General features: G+C 43.8%; 1 protein-coding gene across 1 annotated transcript in view; it reads left to right on the top strand.

Annotated features, from left to right (window-relative positions):
• LOC135519729 (E3 ubiquitin-protein ligase TRIM39-like) overlaps positions 1-14694 on the top strand; it is a 37017-nt gene extending 22323 nt beyond the window's left edge. The window contains exons 3-5 of the mRNA XM_064944960.1: positions 10447-10620; positions 12825-12871; positions 13320-14694. Of these exons, the coding sequence (XP_064801032.1) occupies positions 10447-10620; positions 12825-12871; positions 13320-13861 (763 nt within the window). The 3' untranslated portion in view covers positions 13862-14694. The remainder of the gene's footprint in view (positions 1-10446; positions 10621-12824; positions 12872-13319) is intronic.
• The last annotated feature ends 7782 nt before the right edge of the window (positions 14695-22476 follow it).

The following is a 22476-nucleotide window of genomic DNA, read 5'->3' as shown; positions in this document are numbered from 1 at the left end:
TAGACCCTCCACTATATACCTTCCTCCTACACCCATTAATTTCTGGTGTAGACCCTCTACTATATACCTTCCTCCTATAACCATTACGTTCTGGTGTAGACCCTCCACTATATACCTTCCTCCTATAACCATTACCTTCTGGTGTAGACCCTCCACTATATACCTTCCTCCTATAACCATTACCTTCTGGTGTAGACCCTCCACTATATACCTTCCTCCTATAGATATCCATTACCTTCTGGTGTAGACCCTCCACTATATACCTTCCTCCTATAACCATTAACTTCTGGTGTAGACCCTCCACTATATACCTTCCTCCTATAACCATTACCTTCTGGTGTAGACCCTCCACTATATACCTTCCTCCTATAGATACCCATTACCTTCTGATGTAGACCCTCCACTATATACCTTCCTCCTAGATACCATTAACTTCTGGTGTAGACCCTCCACTATATACCTTCCTCCTATAACCATTAACTTCTGGTGTAGACCCTCCACTATATACCTTCCTCCTACAGATACCATTACCTTCTGGTGTAGACCCTCCACTATATACCTTCCTCCTATACCCATTACCTTCTGATGTAGACCCTCCACTATATACCTTCCTCCTATAACCATTACCTTCTGGTGTAGACCCTCCACTATATACCTTCCTCCTATAACCATTACCTTCTGGTGTAGACCCTCCACTATATACCTTCCTCCTACAGATACCCATTACCTTCTGGTGTAGACCCTCCACTATATACCTTCCTCCTACAGATACCCATTACCTTCTGGTGTAGACCCTCCACTATATACCTTCCTCCTATTACCATTACCTTCTGGTGTAGACCCTCCACTATATACCTTCCTCCTATAACCATTACCTTCTGGTGTAGACCCTCCACTATATACCTTCCTCCTACAGATACCCATTACCTTCTGGTGTAGACCCTCCACTATATACCTTCCTCCTATACCCATTACCTTCTGGTGTAGACCCTCCACTATATACCTTCCTCCTATTACCATTAACTTCTGAGACCCTCCACTATATACCTTCCTCCTATAACCATTACCTTCTGGTGTAGACCTCCACTATATACCTTCCTCCTACAGATACCCATTACCTTCTGGTGTAGACCCTCCACTATATACCTTCCTCCTACAGATACCCATTACCTTCTGGTGTAGACCCTCCACTATATACCTTCCTCCTATAACCATTACTTCTGTGTAGACCCTCCACTATATACCTTCCTCCTACAGATACACATTACCTTCTGGTGTAGACCCTCTACTATATACCTTCCTCCTACAGATAACCATTACCGTCTTTTGTAGACCCTCCACTATATACCTTCCTCCTATAACCATTAACTTCTGGTGTAGACCCTCCACTATATACCTTCCTCCTATAACCATTACCTTCTGGTGTAGACCCTCCACTATATACCTTCCTCCTACAGATACCCATTACCTTCTGGTGTAGACCCTCCACTATATACCTTCCTCCTACAGATACCCATTACCTTCTGGTGTAGACCCTCCACTATATACCTTCCTCCTATAACCATTACCTTCTGGTGTAGACCCTCCACTATATACCTTCCTCCTATAACCATTAACTTCTGGTGTAGACCCTCCACTATAAACCTTCCTCCTACACCTTACCTCTGGTGTAGACTATACCTTCAATAACCATTAACTTCTGGTGTAGACCCTCCACTATATACCTTCCTCCTATAACCATTACCTTCTGGTGTAGACCCTCCACTATATACCTTCCTCCTACAGATACCATTAACTTCTGGTGTAGACCCTCCACTATATACCTTCCTCCTATAACCATTACCTTCTGGTGTGTAGACCCTCCACTAACTTCTACCTTCCTCCTATAACCATTACCTTCTGATGTAGACCCTCCACTATATACCTTCCTCCTACAGATACCCATTACCTTCTGGTGTAGACCCTCCACTATATACCTTCCTCCTATAACCATTAACTTCTGGTGTAGACCCTCCACTATATACCTTCCTCCTATAACCATTACCTTCTGGTGTAGACCCTCCACTATATACCTTCCTCCTATAACCCATTACCTTCTGGTGTAGACCCTCCACTATATACCTTCCTCCTATAACCATTACCTTCTGGTGTAGACCCTCCACTATATACCTTCCTCCTACAGATACCCATTACCTTCTGGTGTAGACCCTCCACTATATACCTTCCTCCTACAACCATTACCTTCTGGTGTAGACCCTCCACTATATACCTTCCTCCTATACCCATTAACTTATACCTTCCTCCTTCCTCCAGATAACCATTACCTTCTGGTGTAGACCCTCCACTATATACCTTCCTCCTATAACCCCATTAACTTCTGGTGTAGACCCTCCACTATATACCTTCCTCCTACAGATACCCATTACCTTCTGGTGTAGACCCTCCACTATATACCTTCCTCCTATAACCATTACCTTCTGGTGTAGACCCTCCACTATATACCTTCCTCCTATAACCATTACCTTCTGGTGTAGACCCTCCACTATATACCTTCCTCCTATAACCATTACCTTCTGGTGTAGACCCTCCACTAGATACCTTCCTCCTACAGATACCCATTACCTTCTGGTGTATATATACCCTTAACCACCCTCCACTATATACCTTCCTCCTACAGATACCCATTACCTTCTGGTGTAGACCCTCCACTATATACCTTCCTCCTATAACCATTACCTTCTGCTGTAGACCCTCCACTATATACCTTCCTCCTACAGATACCCATTACCTTCTGGTGTAGACCTCCACTATATACCTTCCTCCTATCCCCATTACCTTCTGGTGTAGACCCTCCACTATATACCTTCCTCCTACAGATACCCATTACCTTCTGTTACCCTCCACTCTTCCCCTATAACCATTACCTTCTGGTGTAGACCCTCCACTATATACCTTCCTCCTACAGATACCCATTACCTTCTGGTGTAGACCCTCCACTATATACCTTCCTCCTATAACCATTACCTTCTGGTGTAGACCCTCCACTATATACCTTCCTCCTATAACCATTAACTTCTGGTGTAGACCCTCCACTATATACCTTCCTCCTACAGATTCCCATTACCTTCTGGTGTAGACCCTCCACTATATACCTTCCTCCTACAGATACCCATTACCTTCTGGTGTAGACCCTCCACTATATACCTTCCTCCTACAGATACCCATTACCTTCTGGTGTAGACCCTCCACTATATACCTTCCTCCTATAACCATTAACTTCTGGTGTACCCTCCATTATACCTTCTGATAACCATTAACTTCTGTAGACCCTCCACTATATACCTTCCTCCTACAGATACCCATTACCTTCTGGTGTAGACCCTCCACTATATACCTTCCTCCTATAGATACCCATTACCTCTGGTGTAGACCCTCCACTATATACCTTCCTCCTATAACCATTACCTTCTGGTGTAGACCCTCCACTATATACCTTCCTCCTATAACCATTACCTTCTGGTGTAGATCCTCCACTATATACCTTCCTCCTATACCCATTACCTTCTGGTGTAGACCCTCCACTATATACCTTCCTCCTATAACCATTACCTTCTGGTGTAGACCCTCCACTATATACCTTCCTCCTAGATACCCATTACCTTCTGGTGTAGACCCTCCACTATATACCTTCCTCCTACAGATTCCCATTACCTTCTGGTGTAGACCCTCCACTATATACCTTCCTCCTATAACCATTACCTTATGGTGTAGACCCTCCACTATATACCTTCCTCCTATAACCATTACCTTCTGGTGTAGACCCTCCACTATATACCTTCCTCCTACAGATACCCATTACCTTCTGGTGTAGACCCTCCACTATATACCTTCCTCCTATAACCATTACCTTCTGGTGTAGACCCTCCACTATATACCTTCCTCCTATAACCATTACCTTCTGGTGTAGACCCTCCACTATATACCTTCCTCCTACAGATACCATTACCTTCTGGTGTAGACCCTCCACTATATACCTTCCTCCTATAACCATTACCTTCTGGTGTAGACCCTCCACTATATACCTTCCTCCAGATAACCATTACCTTCTGGTGTAGACCCTCCACTATATACCTTCCTCCTATAACCCATTACCTTCTGATGTAGACTCCAGATACCTTCCTCCTATTACCTTCTGGTGTAGACCCTCCACTATATACCTTCCTCCTATAACCATTACCTTCTGGTGTAGACCCTCCACTATATACCTTCCTCCTATAACCATTACCTTCTGGTGTAGACCCTCCACTATATACCTCCTATAACCATTAATTCTGATGTAGACCCTCCACTATATACCTTCCTCCTATAACCATTAACTTCTGGTGTAGACCCTCCACTATATACCTTCCTTACCTTCCCTACAGATTACCCAATAACTTCTGGTGTAGACCCTCCACTATATACCTTCCTCCTATAACCATTAACTTCTGGTGTAGACCCTCCACTATATACCTTCCTCCTATAACCATTACCTTCTGGTGTAGACCCTCCACTATATACCTTCCTCCTACAGATACCCATTACCTTCTGGTGTAGACCCTCCACTATATACCTTCCTCCTATAACCATTACCTTCTGGTGTAGACCCTCCACTATATACCTTCCTCCTATAACCATTACCTTCTGGTGTAGACCCTCCACTATATACCTTCCTCCTACAGATACCCATTACCTTCTGGTGTAGACCCTCCACTATATACCTTCCTCCTATAACCATTACCTTCTGGTGTAGACCCTCCACTATATACCTTCCTCCTACAGATACCGATTACCTTCTGGTGTAGACCCTCCACTATATACCTTCCTCCTATAACCCATTACCTTCTGGTGTAGACCCTCCACTATATACCTTCCTCCTATAACCATTACCTTCTGGTGTAGACCCTCCACTATATACCTTCCTCCTATAAACATTAACCTTCTGGTGTAGACCCCCAAAATATACCCTCTTATAACCATTACCTTCTGTTGTAGACCCTCCACTATATACCTTCCTCCTATAGATACCCATTACCTTCTGGTGTAGACCCTCCACTATATACCTTCCTCCTATAACCATTACCTTCTAATGTAGACCCTCTACTACATACCTTCCTCCTATAACCATTACCTTCTTGTGTAGACCCTCCACTATATACCTTCCTCCTACAGATACCCATTACCTTCTGGTGTAGACCCTCCACTATATACTTCCTCCTATAACCAATACTTCTGCCCCTCCACTATATACCTTCCTCCTATTTACCTTCTGGTGTAGACCTCTATACTTCCTCCTATAACCATACTTCTGGTCCCTCCACTATATACCTTCCTCCTTCAGATACCCATTACCTTCTGGTGTAGACCCTCCACTATATACCTTCCTCCTATAACCATTACCTTCTGGTGTAGACCCTCCACTATATACCTTCCTCCTACAGATACCCATTACCTTCTGGTGTAGACCCTCCACTATATACCTTCCTCCTACAGATACCCATTACCTTCTGGTGTAGACCCTCCACTATATACCTTCCTCCTATAACCATTACCTTCTGGTGTAGACCCTCCACTATATACCTTCCTCCTATAACCATTACCTTCTGGTGTAGACCCTCCACTATATACCTTCCTCCTATAACCATTACCTTCTGGTGTAGACCCTCCACTATATACCTTCCTCCTACAGATACCCATTACCTTCTGGTGTAGACCCTCCACTATATACCTTCCTCCTACAGATACCCATTACCTTCTGGTGTAGACCCTCCACTATATACCTTCCTCCTACAGATACCCATTACCTTCTGGTGTAGACCCTCCACTATATACCTTCCTCCTACAGATACCCATTACCTTCTGGTGTAGACCCTCCACTATATACCTTCCTCCTATAACCATTACCTTCTGATGTAGACCCTCCACTACCTTCCTCCTATAACCATTACCTTCTGGTGTAGACCCTCCACTATATACCTTCCTCCTACAGATACCCATTACCTTCTGGTGTAGACCCTCCACTATATACCTTCCTCCTATAATACATTACCTTCTGGTGTAGACCCTCCACTATATACCTTCCTCCTACAGATACCCATTACCTTCTGGTGTAGACCCTCCACTTATATACCTTCCTCCTACAGATACCCATTACCTTCTGGTGTAGACCCTCCACTATATACCTTCCTCCTATAACCATTACCTTCTGGTGTAGACCCTCCACTATATACCTTCCTCCTACAGATACCCATTACCTTCTGGTGTAGACCCTCCACTATATACCTTCCTCCTATAACCATTACCTTCTGGTGTAGACCCTCCACTATATACCTTCCTCCTATAACCATTACCTTCTGGTGTAGACCCTCCACTATATACCTTCCTCCTACAACCATTACCTTCTGGTGTAGACCCTCCACTATATACCTTCCTCCTATAACCATTAACTTCTTGTGTAGACCCTCCACTATATACCTTCCTCCTATAACCATTACCTTCTGGTGTAGACCCTCCACTATATACCTTCCTCCTATAGATACCCATTACCTTCTGGTGTAGACCCTCCACTATATACCTTCCTCCTATACCATTACCTTCTGTGTAGACCCTCCACTATATACCTTCCTCCTATAACCATTACCTTCTGGTGTAGACCCTCCACTATATACCTTCCTCCTATAACCATTACCTTCTGGTGTAGACCCTCCACTATATACCTTCCTCCTATAACCATTACCTTCTGGTGTAGACCCTCCACTATATACCTTCCTCCTATAACCATTACCTTCTGGTGTAGACCCTCCACTATATACCTTCCTCCTACCCATTACCTTCTGGTGTAGACCCTCCACTATATACCTTCCTCCTATAACCATTACCTTCTGGTGTAGACCCTCCACTGTATACTTTCCTCCTATAACCATTACCTTCTGGTGTAGACCCTCCACTATATACCTTCCTCCTATAACCATTACCTTCTGATGTAGACCCTCCACTATATACCTTCCTCCTATACCCATTACCTTCTGGTGTAGACCCTCCACTATATACCTTCCTCCTACAGATACCCATTACCTTCTGGTGTAGACCCTCCACTATATACCTTCCTCCTATAACCATTAACTTCTGGTGTAGACCCTCCACTATATACCTTCCTCCTACAGATACCCATTACCTTCTGGTGTAGACCCTCCACTATATACCTTCCTCCTATAACCATTACCTTCTGGTGTAGACCCTCCACTATATACCTTCCTCCTATAACCATTAACATCTGGTGTAGACCCTCCACTATATACCTTCCTCCTACAGATACCCATTACCTTCTGGTTATACTTCCTCCTATACCCATTACCTTCTGGTGTAGACCCTCCACTATATACCTTCCTCCTACAGATACCAATACCTTCTGGTGTAGACCCTCCACTATATACCTTCCTCCTACAGATACCCAATAACTTCTGGTGTAGACCCTCCACTGTATACCTTCCTCCTATAACCATTATCTTCTGGTGTAGACCCTCCACTATATACCTTCCTCCTATAACCATTACCTTCTGATGTAGACCCTCCACTACATACCTTCCTCCTACCTTAACCAGTACCTTCTGGTGTAGACCCTCCACTATATACCTTCCTCCTACAGATACCCATTACCTTCTGGTGTAGACCCTCCACTATATACATTATTCCTCCTATAACCATTAACTTCTGGTGTAGACCCTCCACTATATACCTTCCTCCTACAGATACCCATTACCTTCTGGTGTAGACCCTCCACTATATACCTTCCTCCTACAGATACCCATTACCTTCTGGTGTAGACCCTCCACTATATACCTTCCTCCTATAACCATTACCTTCTGGTGTAGACCCTCCACTATATACCTTCCTCCTATAACCATTACCTTCTGGTGTAGACCCTACACTACATACCTTCCTCCAACAGATACCCATTACCTTCTGGTGTAGACCCTCCACTATATACCTTCCTCCTATAACCATTAACTTCTGGTGTAGACCCTCCACTATATATCTTCCTCCTACAGATACCCAATAACTTCTGGTGTAGACCCTCCACTATATACCTTCCTCCTATAACCATTACCTTCTTGTGTAGACCCTCTACTACATACCTTCCTCCTATAACCATGACCTTCTGGTGTAGACCCTCCACTATATACCTTCCTCCTACAGATACCCATTACCTTGTGGTGAAGATTTTTTTATTTTACCTTTATTTTACTAGGCAAGTCAGTTAAGAACAAATTCCACTATAGACTTTCCTCCTATAACCATTACCTTCTGGTGTAGACCCTCCACTATATACCTTCCTCCTATAACCATTACCTTCTGATGTAGACCCTCTACTACATACCTTCCTCCTATACCCAGTACCTTCTGGTGTAGACCCTCCACTATATACCTTCCTCCTAAAGATACGCATTACCTTCTGGTGTAGACCCTCCACTGTATACTTTCCTCCTATAACCATTACCTTCTGGTGTAGACCCTCCACTATATACCTTCCTCCTACAGATACCCATTACCTTCTGGTGTAGACCCTCCACTATATACCTTCCTCCTATAACCATTACCTTCTGGTGTAGACCCTCCACTATATACCTTCCTCCTATAACCATTAACTTCTGGTGTAGAACCTCCACTATATGCCTTCCTCCTATAACCATTAACTTCTGGTGTAGACCCTCCACTATATATCTTCCTCTTACAGATACCCAATAACTTCTGGTGTAGACCCTCCACTATATACCTTCCTCCTACAACCATTAACTTCTGGTGTAGACCCTCCACTATATACCTTCCTCCTATAACCATTACCTTCTGGTGTAGACCCTCCACTATATACCTTCCTCCTACAGATACCCATTACCTTGTGGTGAAGATTTTTTATTTTACCTTTATTTTACTAGGCAAGTCAGTTAAGAACAAACTCTTATTTTCAATGACCCTAGGAACAGTTTAACTGCCTGTTCAGTGGCAGAACCAGATTTGTACCTTGTCAGCTCGGGGATTCAAACTTGCAACCTTTCGGTTACTAGTCCAACGCTCTAACCACTTGGCTATAGATACCCATTACATTCTGGTGTAGACCCTCCACTATATACCTTCCTCCTACAGATACCCATTACCTTCTGGTGTAGACCCTCCACTATATACCTTCCTCCTATAACCATTACCTTCTGGTGTAGACCCTCCACTATATACCTTCCTCCTACAGATACCCATTACCTTCTGGTGTAGACCCTCCACTATATACCTTCATCCTACAGATACCCATTAGCTTCTGGTTTAGACCCTCCACTATATACCTTCCTCCTACAGATACCCATTACCTTCTGGTGTAGACCCTCCACTATATACCTTCCTCCTACAGATACCCATTACATTCTGGTGTAGACCCTCCACTATATACCTTCCTCCTATAACCATTCACTTCTAGTGTAGACCTTCTAAACCTCAGCACTCCCTCAGTGACATGAATAAGTATATTTCATATTCTCAGAACCCAACATTGGTGAGAAGTTAGCTGTTTGTTTGGTAGCCTCTGTAACTTTCTCACTCAACATTTTTCGTGAATGATTTTTGGTTTGTATTAATCATGGCATCATCAGGATTAGACAGAAAATTGCTCCATTCATCATCCACCATTAATTTACTTTTGGGCAAAACATAACCCAAAGAAACTGCAAATGCACAAATGAATTTACAACCAAATACTAAACTCTTGACTACTTTAAAACACTTTGAGTGAATTGGTCAGACTACTTATGACTTCTTCAAATAGGGGGACTAAATACATAAAGTGTTTTTATTTTTGTAAATGGTGAAACAGATATGTATTAAAATATCCTCAAATAAAAGGTGACATTATATACGGTCACCTCATATGAAACATTTGATCTGAAATCAAAAATGTTGGAGTATAAAGGCACATTTAAAATGTTAGCTTCACTGTCAAAATAGATATGGTGTGGACTGAATAGTCAATACAATCTAAATCTGATTCCTCACTGTCTAAATAGATATGGTGTAGACTGTATACTCAATACAATCTAAATATGATACCTCACTGTCTAAATAGATATGGTGTGGACTGTATACTCAATACAATCTAAATCTGATACCTCACTGTCTGTCTTCTGACTGATACTGCTTTTTAAACTGGTCTGGTCAGTCTACTCAAATAATTGTACAATACATGTTTCTATCTGCAGGCAATACTTTGATCATTTGTCATTTCTAATAATGAAACATTAATTTATGAATAGATATGGAAGGTTTTAGGACACTGATATATCTGAACATGTTGAAAAAAATATACTGCCACAATTTTTACCACCAAAGAATAGCAGTGTGATTTTAATATGATTTGACTCTTTACAGGCTGTCAGGCTGTCTAGTCACAGAGGAAGGCTGTGCTTCTCTGGTCTCAGCTCTGAGGTCAAACCCCTCACACCTGAGAGAGCTGGACCTGAGCTACAATCACCCAGGAGACTCAGGAGTCAGACTGCTCTCTGCTGGACTGGAGGATCCACACTGCAGACTGGAGAAACTCAAGTATGGAGTAATGTTTTGCTTTGCTATCGATAAACTTACACAAACGCTTGGATTGCTTTCGCTGTAAAGCATAATTTCAAAATCTGAGACGACGGGTGGATTAACAAAAGGCTAAGCTGTGTTTTGCAATATTGCACTTGTGATGTCATGAATATTAATAATTTTTGCAATATTATTTGACTGTGGTGCCATGCTATTCAGCGGTTGCTGATGACAATTATCCCGCTTGAGAGATGAAGTTAAGACAAACATTCTTGGACAAAGTCAAGAAGTTAAGACAAACATTCTTGGACAAAGTTATATGCTGACCGTGTGTGTGAGTTAAAAGAGGGCCACCATTCTCCCTGTTCCCAAGAAAGCTAAGGGAACTGAGCTAAATGACTACCGCCCGTAGCACTGACTTCCATCATCATGAAGTGCTTTGAGAGACAAGTCAAGGACCATATCACCTCCACCCTACATGACACCCTAGACCCACTCCACTTTGCTTACCGTCCAAATAGGTCCACAGATGACGCAATCTCAACCACACTGCACACTGCCCTAACCCATCTGGACAAGATGAATACCTATGTATGCAGGGTAGCCTAGTGGTTAGAGCATTGGACTAATAACCGAAAGTTTGCAAGTTCGAATCCCCGAGCTTAAAGGTCGTCGTTCTGCTCCTGAAATGGCAGTTACTCACTTTTCCTAGGCCGTCATTGAAAATAAGAATTTGTTCTTAACTGACTTGCCTCGTAAAATAAAGGTTAAAAATGTGAGAATGCTGTTCATCAACGACAGCTCAGCATTTAACACCATAGTACCCTCCAAACTCGTCATCAAGCACTGGGCGGGGTCGAGACCCTGGGTCTCGACCCCGCCAGTGCAACTGGGTACTGGACTTCCTGACGGGCCGCCCCCAGGTGGTGAGGGTAGGCAACAACATCTCCACCCCACTGATCCTAAACACTGGGGCCCCACAAGGGTGCGTTCTGAGCCCTCTCCTGTACTCCCTGTTCACCGACGACTGCGTGGCCATGCACACCTCCAACTCAATCATCAAGTTTGCGGACGACACTACAGTGGTAGGCTTGATTACAAACCACGACGAGATAGCCTACAGGGAGGAGGTGAGGTACCTCGGAGTGTGGTGTCAGGAAAATAACCTCATACTCAATGTCAACAAAACAAAGGAGATGATTGTGGGCTTCAGGAAACAGCAGATGGAGCACCCCCTATCCACATCGATGGGACAGTAGTGGAGATGGTAGTAAGTTCCTCGGCGTATACATCGCGGACAAACTGAATGGGTCCACCCACACAGACAGCGTCGTGAAGAAGGTGCAGTAGCGTCTCTTCAACCTCAGGAGGCTGAAGAAATGCGCCTTGTCACCAAAAACACTCACAAACTTCTACAGATGCACAATCAAGAGCATTTTGTCGGGCTGTATCACCGCCTGGTACGGCAACCGCTCTGCCCACAACCGTAAGGCTCTCCAGAGGGTAGTGAGGTCTGCACAACGCATCACCGGGGCAAACTACCTGCCCTCCAGGACACCTACACCACCCAATGTCACAGGAAGGCCATAAAGATCATCAAGGACAACAACCACCCGAGCCACTGCCTGATCACCCCGCTATCATCCAGAAGGCGAGGTCAGTACAGGTGCATCAAAGCTGGGACCGAGAGACTGAAAAACAGCTTCTATCTCAAGGCCATCAGACTGTTAAACAGCAACCACTAACATTGAGTGGCTGCTGCCAACACACTGACTCAACTCCAGCCACTTCAATAATGGGAATTGATGGAAATTATGTAAAATATATCACTAGCCACTTTAAACTAGCCACTTTAAACAATGCTACTTAATATAATGTTTACATACCCTACATTACTCATCTCATATGTATATACTGTACTCGATACCATCTACTGCATCTTGCCTATGCCGTTCTGTACCATCACTCATTCATAGATCTTTATGTACATATTCTTTATCCCCTTACACGTGTGTGTGTATAAGGTAGTAGTTTTGGAATTGTTAGGTTAGATTACCTGTTGGTTATTACTGCATTGTCGGAACTAGAAGCACAAGCATTTCACTACCCTCGCATTAACATCTGCTAACCATGTGTATGTGACAAATAACATTTGATTTTATTTAATTTTGAGTTCAGGTGTATCCCTCAATGACTATCTGTTCTTCTGCTTACTGCTACAGTGTGGAACATGGTGGAGAGAACAGAATGAAACCTGGGCTTAGAAAATGTGAGTGTTGACTGCTGTGAAGAATATGACTAAAAACAAGTCTTAATTCAAGTTTAAGTCAAAGTCAAAGACCACCATCATTACTTACTGGGTCATATTAAATATCAGCTGCTGTTCTACAGAAGCAGAAATCAGGGACATCAAAGATTATAAAGAGTTGCTTTGACAATGTGTGTGTCTGTCTGTGTCTGTCTGTCTGTCTGTGTGTGTCTGTCGTGCGTGCGTCTGCCTGCGTGCGTGTGTGTGTGTGTGTGTGTGTTAATGGGAATCAGTGTGTTTTATATTACCAGACAGTATAACATATGATCATTCAACAAGTCTCAAGTTACCTTAACTTCTCCTTTTGATACCTAGAAACATCTACATTAAATTAATTAGTGAAAAATGAGTTAACATTCTAATGTGAATGATGATGATTTCTAATATTGTGTCTGGTTTCATCCATCAGATGTCTGTTATCTCACGCTGGACCCAAACACAGCACACAGACTCCTCTCTCTGTCTGAGGAGAACAGAAAGGTGACATGGAGGAGAAAGAAGCAACAGCCGTATCCTGATCACCCAGAGAGATTTAAGGACTGGCAGCAGGTGCTGTGTAGAGAGGGTCTGACTGGGCGCTGTTACTGGGAGGTAGAGTGGAGTGGGAGAGGTGCTGTTATAGGCGTGACATATAAAGGAATCAGCAGGAGAGGAAGGGGTGATGAATGTTGTCTTGGATGGAATGACAAGTCCTGGAGTCTGTTCTGCTCTGACAACCGTTACATTGCCTGTCACAATAATAATTACACTACCATAGACGTTCCCTCCTCCAGCCCCCACAGAGTAGGAGTGTATCTGGACTGGCCAGCCGGCACTCTGTCCTTCTATAGAGCCTCCTCTGACACACTGACCCACCTGTACACATTCACCTCCACATTCACTGAACCCCTCTATCCAGGGTTTTATGTTTGGTATGTTGACTCTTCAGTGTCCCTGGAAATAATAACCTGACACACGCGCACACACACAGGCACAGACACAGACACAGACACAGACACACACACACACTGGACACATATACACACACACATTGGATACACAATCACACAATGGACACACAAACACACACTGGACACACACACACACACTGGACACACACACACACACTGGACACACACACACACACACACTGGACACACACAAAAACACTGGACACACACACACACACACTGGACACACACAAAAACACTGGACACACACACACTGGACACTGGAAACACACACACACAAACACAATCTTGTACAGCTAACCTTGTGGGAACATACAATTCAGTCCCATTCAAAAACCTATATTCCCTTACCCCTAAACGTATCCTTACCTTAACGCTAACCCTAAACCTTAGCCCCTAACCCTAAACATGTGCTTAATGTACCCCACTGTGGGCCAAGATGTGACAAATAAGGAAATTTGAACCCGTACCTCTCCTCTTTGTCCATCAAAGGGCCATGGCTCAACGTGTAGTACACGAGCCTCATCTGCCAACCCAGGTTTGATCCCCACCTAGGATATGCCCAAGGTGTAAGGTTGGACATAGTCCAAACTTGAGCTTTTGCCCCAGAGACTATTCCAGCCTGTGCACCTGGTGATTGTACGTGTTACCAAGCGAATATTTTTTAAATTATTTTTTAATGCCTTTAGGGGGGTTCCAGGAGCACCCCCCAACCGGGATTGTCCACAAGGAGGTGCCACTTGCCATTTTAAGCCATTTTTAATCACTAATGTACAGTTGAAAACGGACGTTTACACCTTAGTCAAATACATTAAAACTCAGTTTTTCACCATTTCTACATTCAACCCTAGTAAATAATTCCCTGTCAGTTTGGATCATCACTTTATTTTAAGAATGTGAAATGTCAGAATAATAGTAGAGAGAATCATTTATTTCAGCTTTTATTTCTTTCATCACATTTCCAATGGGTCAGAAGTTTACATACACTCAAGTAGTATTTGGTAGCATTGCCTTTAAATTGTTTAACTTTGGTCAAACGTTTCGGGTAGCCTTCCACAAGCTTCCCAGAATTTTGGCCCAATCCTCCTGACAGGCTGGTGTAACTGAGTTTGTTGGCCTCCTTGCCCCACACACCTTTTCAGTTCTTCCCACAAATTTTCTATAGGATGCAGGTCAGGGCTTTGTGATGGCCACTCCAATACCTTGACTTTGTTGTCCATAACTTCTTTCAGCTAGGGGGCAGAAGTTTTATGTTTGGAAAATAATGTTCCCAAGTTAAATGGACTAGTTCTCAGGTCCAGATGCTAGAATATGCATATACTTGACAGGTTAGGATAGAAAACACTCTAAAGTTTCCAAAAATGTCAAAATATTGTCTGTGAGTATAACACAACTAATTTTGCAGGCGAAAACCTGAGGAAATCCAACCCGGAAGTACCTTTTATTTGGAAAAATCCCTGTTCCATTGTCTGTCCCTCCTCCATTTAAAGGGGTATCAACCAGATTCCTTTTCCATTGGCTTCCTCAGGCTGTGACCAGGCTTTAGACATAGTTTCAAGCTTTTATTTTGAAAAATGAGCGAGATTTTTCCAAACGCGTCATTTTCCTTTGATTAGTTCCTGCACGTGAGAGATAGCTCAACATTTTCCTTCTCTGTAGTATTGAATAGTTTACCGTCCGGTTGAAATATTATTGATTATGTATGTTAAAAACAACCTGAGGATTGATTATAAAAAACCTACCATAGACGTTTCTACGAACATTACGGATACTTTTTGGAATTTTTGTCTGCCTTTCAGGACCGGAACGAGCCTGTGGTTTTCTGAACATAACACGCAAACCAAATGGCGGTTTTTGGTTATAAAACTAATCTTTATCGAACAAAAAGAACATTTATTGTGTAACTGGGAGTCTTGTGAGTGCAAACATCTGTAGATCATCAAAGGTAAGTAATTCATTTTATTGCTTTTCTGACTTTCGTGACCAAGCTAATTTGCGGCTAGCTGTTCTTACTGTTTTGTCTAGTGATTGATAAACTCAAAAACGCTTTGATTGCTTTCGCTGTAAAGCATATTTTCAAAATCTGACACGATAGGTGGATTAACAACAAGCTAAACTGTGTTTTGGTATATTTCACTTGTAATTTCATGATTATAAATATTTTTAGTATTTTTTTATTTATTTGGCGCTCTGCAATTCAGCGGTTGTTTACGAAAATGATCCTGCTAAAGGGATCCGTGCATCAAGAAGTTAAACGATTCCATCAGATCAGGCCTCACTTGAGTGGCATGACCTCAGACACAGAGCCATTCTTTTTCACGTCCTGCGGCAAAACGTACGATAATCTCGGGGAGTATGTGGGCCAGATATTTGCAGAGTTCGGCATTGGAAGTTAAGTGACCTTCGGTACACTTTGACGAAGCATTGCTACAATGAACTTTAATCAAGGGTCGGTTACAGACCGTGGAGCCGTGGATGACACTCCCTGGAAACGCAGGCACGGCACTACTGTAAGTCGCCTCAGAACGCCAGCCGGGCCCGGTCACTAATTGAGGGACAAACCAATCCATCATTCACCGATTAATAATGTACAATTCTTTCAAATTCACCCTTGTCTTTGTGTGTCATTTGGTCACGGTTGTTACGGATACAGTTATCCTGTGTGTGTGTGTGTATCCTGTGTGTGTGTTTCTTTTCTCTCCTTCTCCCCTCACAGGTGAAAATCATCACTCCCCAATCAGTCAACAATCAATCATCAATCAGAAGACACACCTCCTCCTATTTCCTAACCTATCACAGTTCTTTCCCCATGGTTTAAAAACCCCATCATTTGTTTGTTCTGGAGCCCAGCTCAGCCCAGCTCAGCCCAGCTCAGCTCAGCCTCTCTGTAAATGCCATGTCTGTAGGTCTCTGTGTTTCACTCTCGCTTTGTGTCGTAACCTCTCTTTTGTTTAAGCACCTCATAGCACTTTGTCATCACCTGTGAGTATTGTTTTTGGTTATGGTGTTTGTGTTTGCTGGTGGAAAAGGGGGAAACCAAGACAAGTCGCCCATGGGCATACACTACCCGTAGGTGAACTTTGTTAAATACACTAGTTAGAACTGGGCGGACCACCCACTGTATTTTTGGTTAGTTAGTTAGCTGTTGTTAAAGTAGGCTAGTCTAGCTTAGGGGTGTTTTTGAATACTTATTGTTTCTTTCCTTGGGTCCAGCTCAGCCCCTTTTCCTGCTCCCCCCATTACCGTGTGTTTATAAATAAACCTAGAGTTTGACGGTAGATTTCAGTTGTCGTGCTTATTTCGTTCACACTTTTCCTTTGTCACAATAATAATTTGCATGAGTTATGTTACGAGTCTCATTACCGTCCCCCTAGACTGTCGGGCCAAAAGGGATTCGTAACATAAGTGGGGGCTCATCCGGGATCTGTCATAACTGACACCCATGCCGCTCATGTAGATTGTTGTAGTGGTATAGTTCAGTGTTGAGCGTCATAGCTGAAGTAGCATTAGTGTTTGCTATTTCCTTTGGCACTTGTGAAGTAGTGTAAAAATGACTACTTTTGATTTGAAATCTTTTTTGGATAACCCTTCGTGGGAGGTTTTTGACAAATGTCGTAGAGTTGATTTAATGACCTTGGCTGACCATTATTCAGTATCGATTCCGCAGAGTTTAGTTAAGGCGGAGGTGAAACGGATAGTATTAAATGTATTGTTGGAAGAGCAGGTGCTTGTGTTACCGCTGCCTGAGCCTACTACCCCTGTAGCGGATGTTGCTGCTCCTGTAAGACCATTGGTGTCTGATAATGAGGGAGAGGCTAAAACACCAGCCACATTGTCCCGTTTTGATCCACTCTCCCCACTGTCAAATGGTGATGCCAGGAGGGATGTCCGATTAGCACAGTTCCAACTGGAGGTGGAAGAGAGAGCCCAAATTAGGCGAGAGACTCTCCAGTTGGAGATGTGTAAAATAGAGGCAGAAAAAGAACGAGAACAACGGCATTTGGAGATGTGTAAAATTGAGGCAGACAGAGAACAAAGGCAGTTGGAGTTCAAAATGCGCCAGATGGAACTTGAGGCAGAGACAGCGAGGCTAGCCTCCGGTCCTACTGTGCCTGTTTGTGAGCCGTCCTCACCTGCTGTGTCCTCAAACACGTTTGACATTAGTAGGCAGATTGCCTTAGTACCTTTGTTCAGAGAGTCAGAGGTTGACTCCTATTTTTGTGTATTTGAGCGTATAGCCGTAGCATTGAAATGGCCTGAAGAGGTTTGGTGCCTATTACTTCAGTGTAAATTAACTGGTAAAGCCCAAGAGGTTTTGTCAGCGCTACCTCTGGAGGACAGTTTGAATTATGAAGTGGTCAAAGCTACTGTTCTTCGTGCCTATGAGCTTGTGCCTGAGGCATACCGACAGAGATTTAGGTCTCATAGAAAGTCTTCTAGTAAGACTTATGTGGAATTTGCTAGAGACAAGGGAAATCTGTTTGATAAATGGCATGCTGCTAGTAAGGTAACTGATTTCAACTCTCTCCGGGAGTTAATCTTGTTGGAAGAGTTTAAAAATTGCTTACCCGAACGCATTGTAGTTTACCTAAACGAACAGAAAGTATCCACCCTGGCAGAAGCGTCTGTGTTGGCAGACGAGTTTGTGTTGACGCACAAGAGTGTGTTTTCGGCTCAAACTGAGAGTAGAGCTACTGAGTTTCCTACCTTTAGTCCTAGTCGGCCAGCAGTAGTATGTCAAGCACGCCAGAAGAAGGAGCGTCCATGTTTCTATTGTCATAAAGTAGGACATATGATTAATGATTGCTTCCTGCTTAAACGCAAACAAGGGATGCCTCTTCGTGCCAAGCCACCAACAGGTGTTGCTCTAATTCGTACGGTTGTGAGGTCTGCAACAAAACAGGTGCCTCAGGGTAACTGTAGTTTGAAAGTCTCAGTCCCCGACCGCAGTTATGAACCATTCATTTTCGAGGGGTTTGTGTCCCTAACGAATGACGAAGCGTCTCAACGACCGGTTAAAATCCTTAGAGATACTGGTGCGGCGCAGTCGTTTATATTGTCTGATGTGTTGCCCTTGTCTGACGATACATACTGTGGTTCCAGTGTCTTAGTGCAGGGTATTGAAATGGGTTTTGTCCCAGTGCCATTGCACTTTGTTAAAGTACACTCTGAGTTAATCAGTGGAATATTCAGAGTGGGGGTACGCCCTATGTTGCCAGTGAAAGGTGTGACCTTCATAATGGGTAACGATATTGCCGGAGGAAAGGTGGTACCCGTATTGGAAGTATTGGATAAAAGTGACCACTCTCTCTCGAATGAGCTGGCACAGAATTATCCACATGTGTTCCCCGCTTGTGCCGTCACTCGTGCTCAGGCACGACAAGAGGGTGATGAGATAGATTTGTCGAACACTGTTCTGTTCAAAGAGGTTGATCAAGAGGATGGATTGTGTGATACCTCTGAGAAGCATGGACAGGTGCGCCCTGTTAATGCCAAGGTCTTGGCTATAACTGCATTCCCTGCACCTACCACCAGACGAGAGCTACGCCGCTTTTTAGGGATGGTTGGCTACTACCGTAGCTTCTATAAAAATTTCTCTGCGGTAGTTGCTCCATTGACCGATTTGCTTAGTCCGGCTAGATCATTTGAGTGGTCCCCTGATTGTAAGAGAGCTTTTGAATCAGCGAAAGCACTCTTATGTAGTACACCTGTACTTGCTGCTCCTGATTTTGAACAACCGTTCAAACTTGAGGCAGATGCTAGTGCCAGAGGTGCTGGTGCTGTTCTACTGCAGCAGGACAAGAGTGGAGTGGATCATCCCGTTTGTTATTTTTCACGTAAATTTAATAAATGTCAAACAAACTATGCGACAATAGAACAAGAAGCTCTTGCTTTGTTGTTGGCTCTGCAATACTTTGAAGTATATATTGGTTCCAGTGCCCTACCCGTGATTGTATATACTGACCATAACCCCTTAGTTTTTCTCCACCGAATGTACAACCAGAACCAGCGCCTTATGCGTTGGGCGCTGATTGTACAAAATTATAATTTGGAGATCCGCCACAAAAAGGGTTCTGATAATGTGTTGGCAGATGCTTTGTCTCGTGTGTGAAAATGATTTCTGCATGTTTTGCAAGGTTGTTGCTTTGTTGGGAGTATTAATTGAAATACTGTAGTCGCAACCCCTAGGGTTGCTCTTTTAAGGGTGGGAGTGTTACGGATACAGTTATCCTGTGTGTGTGTGTGTGTATCCTGTGTGTGTGTTTCTTTTCTCTCCTTCTCCCCTCACAGGTGAAAATCATCACTCCCCAATCAGTCAACAATCAATCATCAATCAGAAGACACACCTCCTCCTATTTCCTAACCTATCACAGTTCTTTCCCCATGGTTTAAAAACCCCATCATTTGTTTGTTCTGGAGCCCAGCTCAGCCCAGCTCAGCTCAGCTCAGCTCAGCTCAGCCTCTCTGTAAATGCCATGTCTGTAGGTCTCTGTGTTTCACTCTCGCTTTGTGTCGTAACCTCTCTTTTGTTTAAGCACCTCATAGCACTTTGTCATCACCTGTGAGTATTGTTTTTGGTTATGGTGTTTGTGTTTGATTGCTGGTGGAAAAGGGGGAAACCAAGACAAGTCGCCCATGGGCATACACTACCCGTAGGTGAACTTTGTTAAATACACTAGTTAGAACTGGGCGGACCACCCACTGTATTTTTGGTTAGTTAGTTAGCTGTTGTTAAAGTAGGCTAGTCTAGCTTAGGGGTGTTTTTGAATACTTATTGTTTCTTTCCTTGGGTCCAGCTCAGCCCCTTTTCCTGCTCCCCCCATTACCGTGTGTTTATAAATAAACCTAGAGTTTGACGGTAGATTTCAGTTGTCGTGCTTATTTCGTTCACACTTTTCCTTTGTCACAATAATAATTTGCATGAGTTATGTTACGAGTCTCATTACCGTCCCCCCTAGACTGTCGGGCCAAAAGGGATTCGTAACAACGGTTGAGAATGTATGGAGGCCTGGGGGTCTGAATGACCAGGGTGTTATAGGGTACCAGGTGCACCGAGCTGAAGTGACAGGCAGGCAGGCAGGCAGTTAGGCAGGCAGGGCAGAGAGTAAGCCCAGAGGCATGGAGTTCTGGAGACACCTGGTAACCAGATACACGTCTGGACTCTGGAGTGTCTGGAGTGAAAGCTCTGTCATTGAATTACATTGGGTTCCTAGATGCCCTTGGTGGGGGGTGTAGGGCCCCCTTGTGGGCTCTCCCCAACCGGTGTAAAGAGCCCCATTCCAGCCCTTGTGGATCCAGGAGCCGTCCCCCCATCGAAACCTGGTAACCTGTTCAATCACCAGGTGCACAGCTGAGCATAGTGCAATGAGAGAGAAGTTGGACTGTCATTGACTTACAGTTGAAGTCGGAAGTTTACATACATTGAGGTTGGAGTCATTAAAACTTATTTTTCAACCACTCCACACATTTCTTGTTAAGCCAAGTGTATTCCTTCTCCGACATCACAATTCTGCACTCCCTGAAGCTATAGTTTGTTTTGTGGCTTGCAACGCTCAGCTGGTATCCCCCATTTTCCAGGGTTACTTCCGTAAAATCCCTCTCACTGAACATGGTTCCTGGGGATTGCCTAGTGCCATTAAATATGGCCAAATGGCTGGTCATGAGAGCAGCAAACCTACGTCTGTCAGAGCAGGTGGCTCGGACATCCAGTCTATTGAGAACCGAAGGAATAGCCTGATTACTTAGCTCGACAAACCGGCTTATTTCCGCAGCGCTGAGCACGTCGTCGCGTTCGCAAAATTTTGCCCTGTGCGCTGCCTGGGTCTGCCGCGAATCCCGATCCATCTTTGCCAAGCAACCTTTCTAATTCCACCGGCTTTAGCCCGCAGAATCTTCCATCGGAACTGCAGAAGATACTTCAGAAAACTTCGAACATCGGCCCGATAGATTTTTAATGTGGATGGTGCCAAACCACGGTCTTCACATTGGCTATACCACTCAGACATACGTATGTAATTATCCAGGGAACACAGTCCTTCATCGGTGTCACGTTCACTGTCTTCAAACTCCCTGTCATAGATGAGCCAAGGCGCAGCATGTAATTCCACATTGTTTTTAATCGAAGTGAAACCTTCAAAAAAGAACAGGTAAACAGACACAACCATGGCCCACACAAACACACACAGAAAATAAATAATTACCCACAACATTATGTGGGAAAAAGGCTGCCTAAGTATGATTCCCAATCAGAGACAACAATAGACAGCTGCCTCTGATTGGGAACCACACTCGGCCAAAAACAAAGAAATAGAAAACATAGAATGCCCACCCAAATCACACCCTGACCTAACCAAATAGAGAAATAACATGGCTCTCTAAGGTCAGGGCGTGTGAATCGGCCATGCCCTCTGACATAATGTGGAGTCTATCCCATACTTGGGATAGACTTCTGCGACTATAATGTAAATGACTATTGTCAATAAGTTTCACTGAAGGGTTTTTACCCAGAATGAATCGTTCATAGTCATATTCGGTCAAAATGATTTTTTTACTTGCTTCCGGGTAGGCCCCCGACCTTCAATAGTGGATGACTCACCGTCGAACTCACCTTTCTCG

The sequence above is a fragment of the Oncorhynchus masou genome, chromosome 29, assembly GCF_036934945.1.
Source record: "Oncorhynchus masou masou isolate Uvic2021 chromosome 29, UVic_Omas_1.1, whole genome shotgun sequence".
NCBI lineage: Eukaryota > Metazoa > Chordata > Actinopteri > Salmoniformes > Salmonidae > Oncorhynchus > Oncorhynchus masou.
The sequence above is the reverse complement of the archived record's forward strand: the minus strand, read 5'-3'. Positions and strand labels throughout refer to the sequence as shown.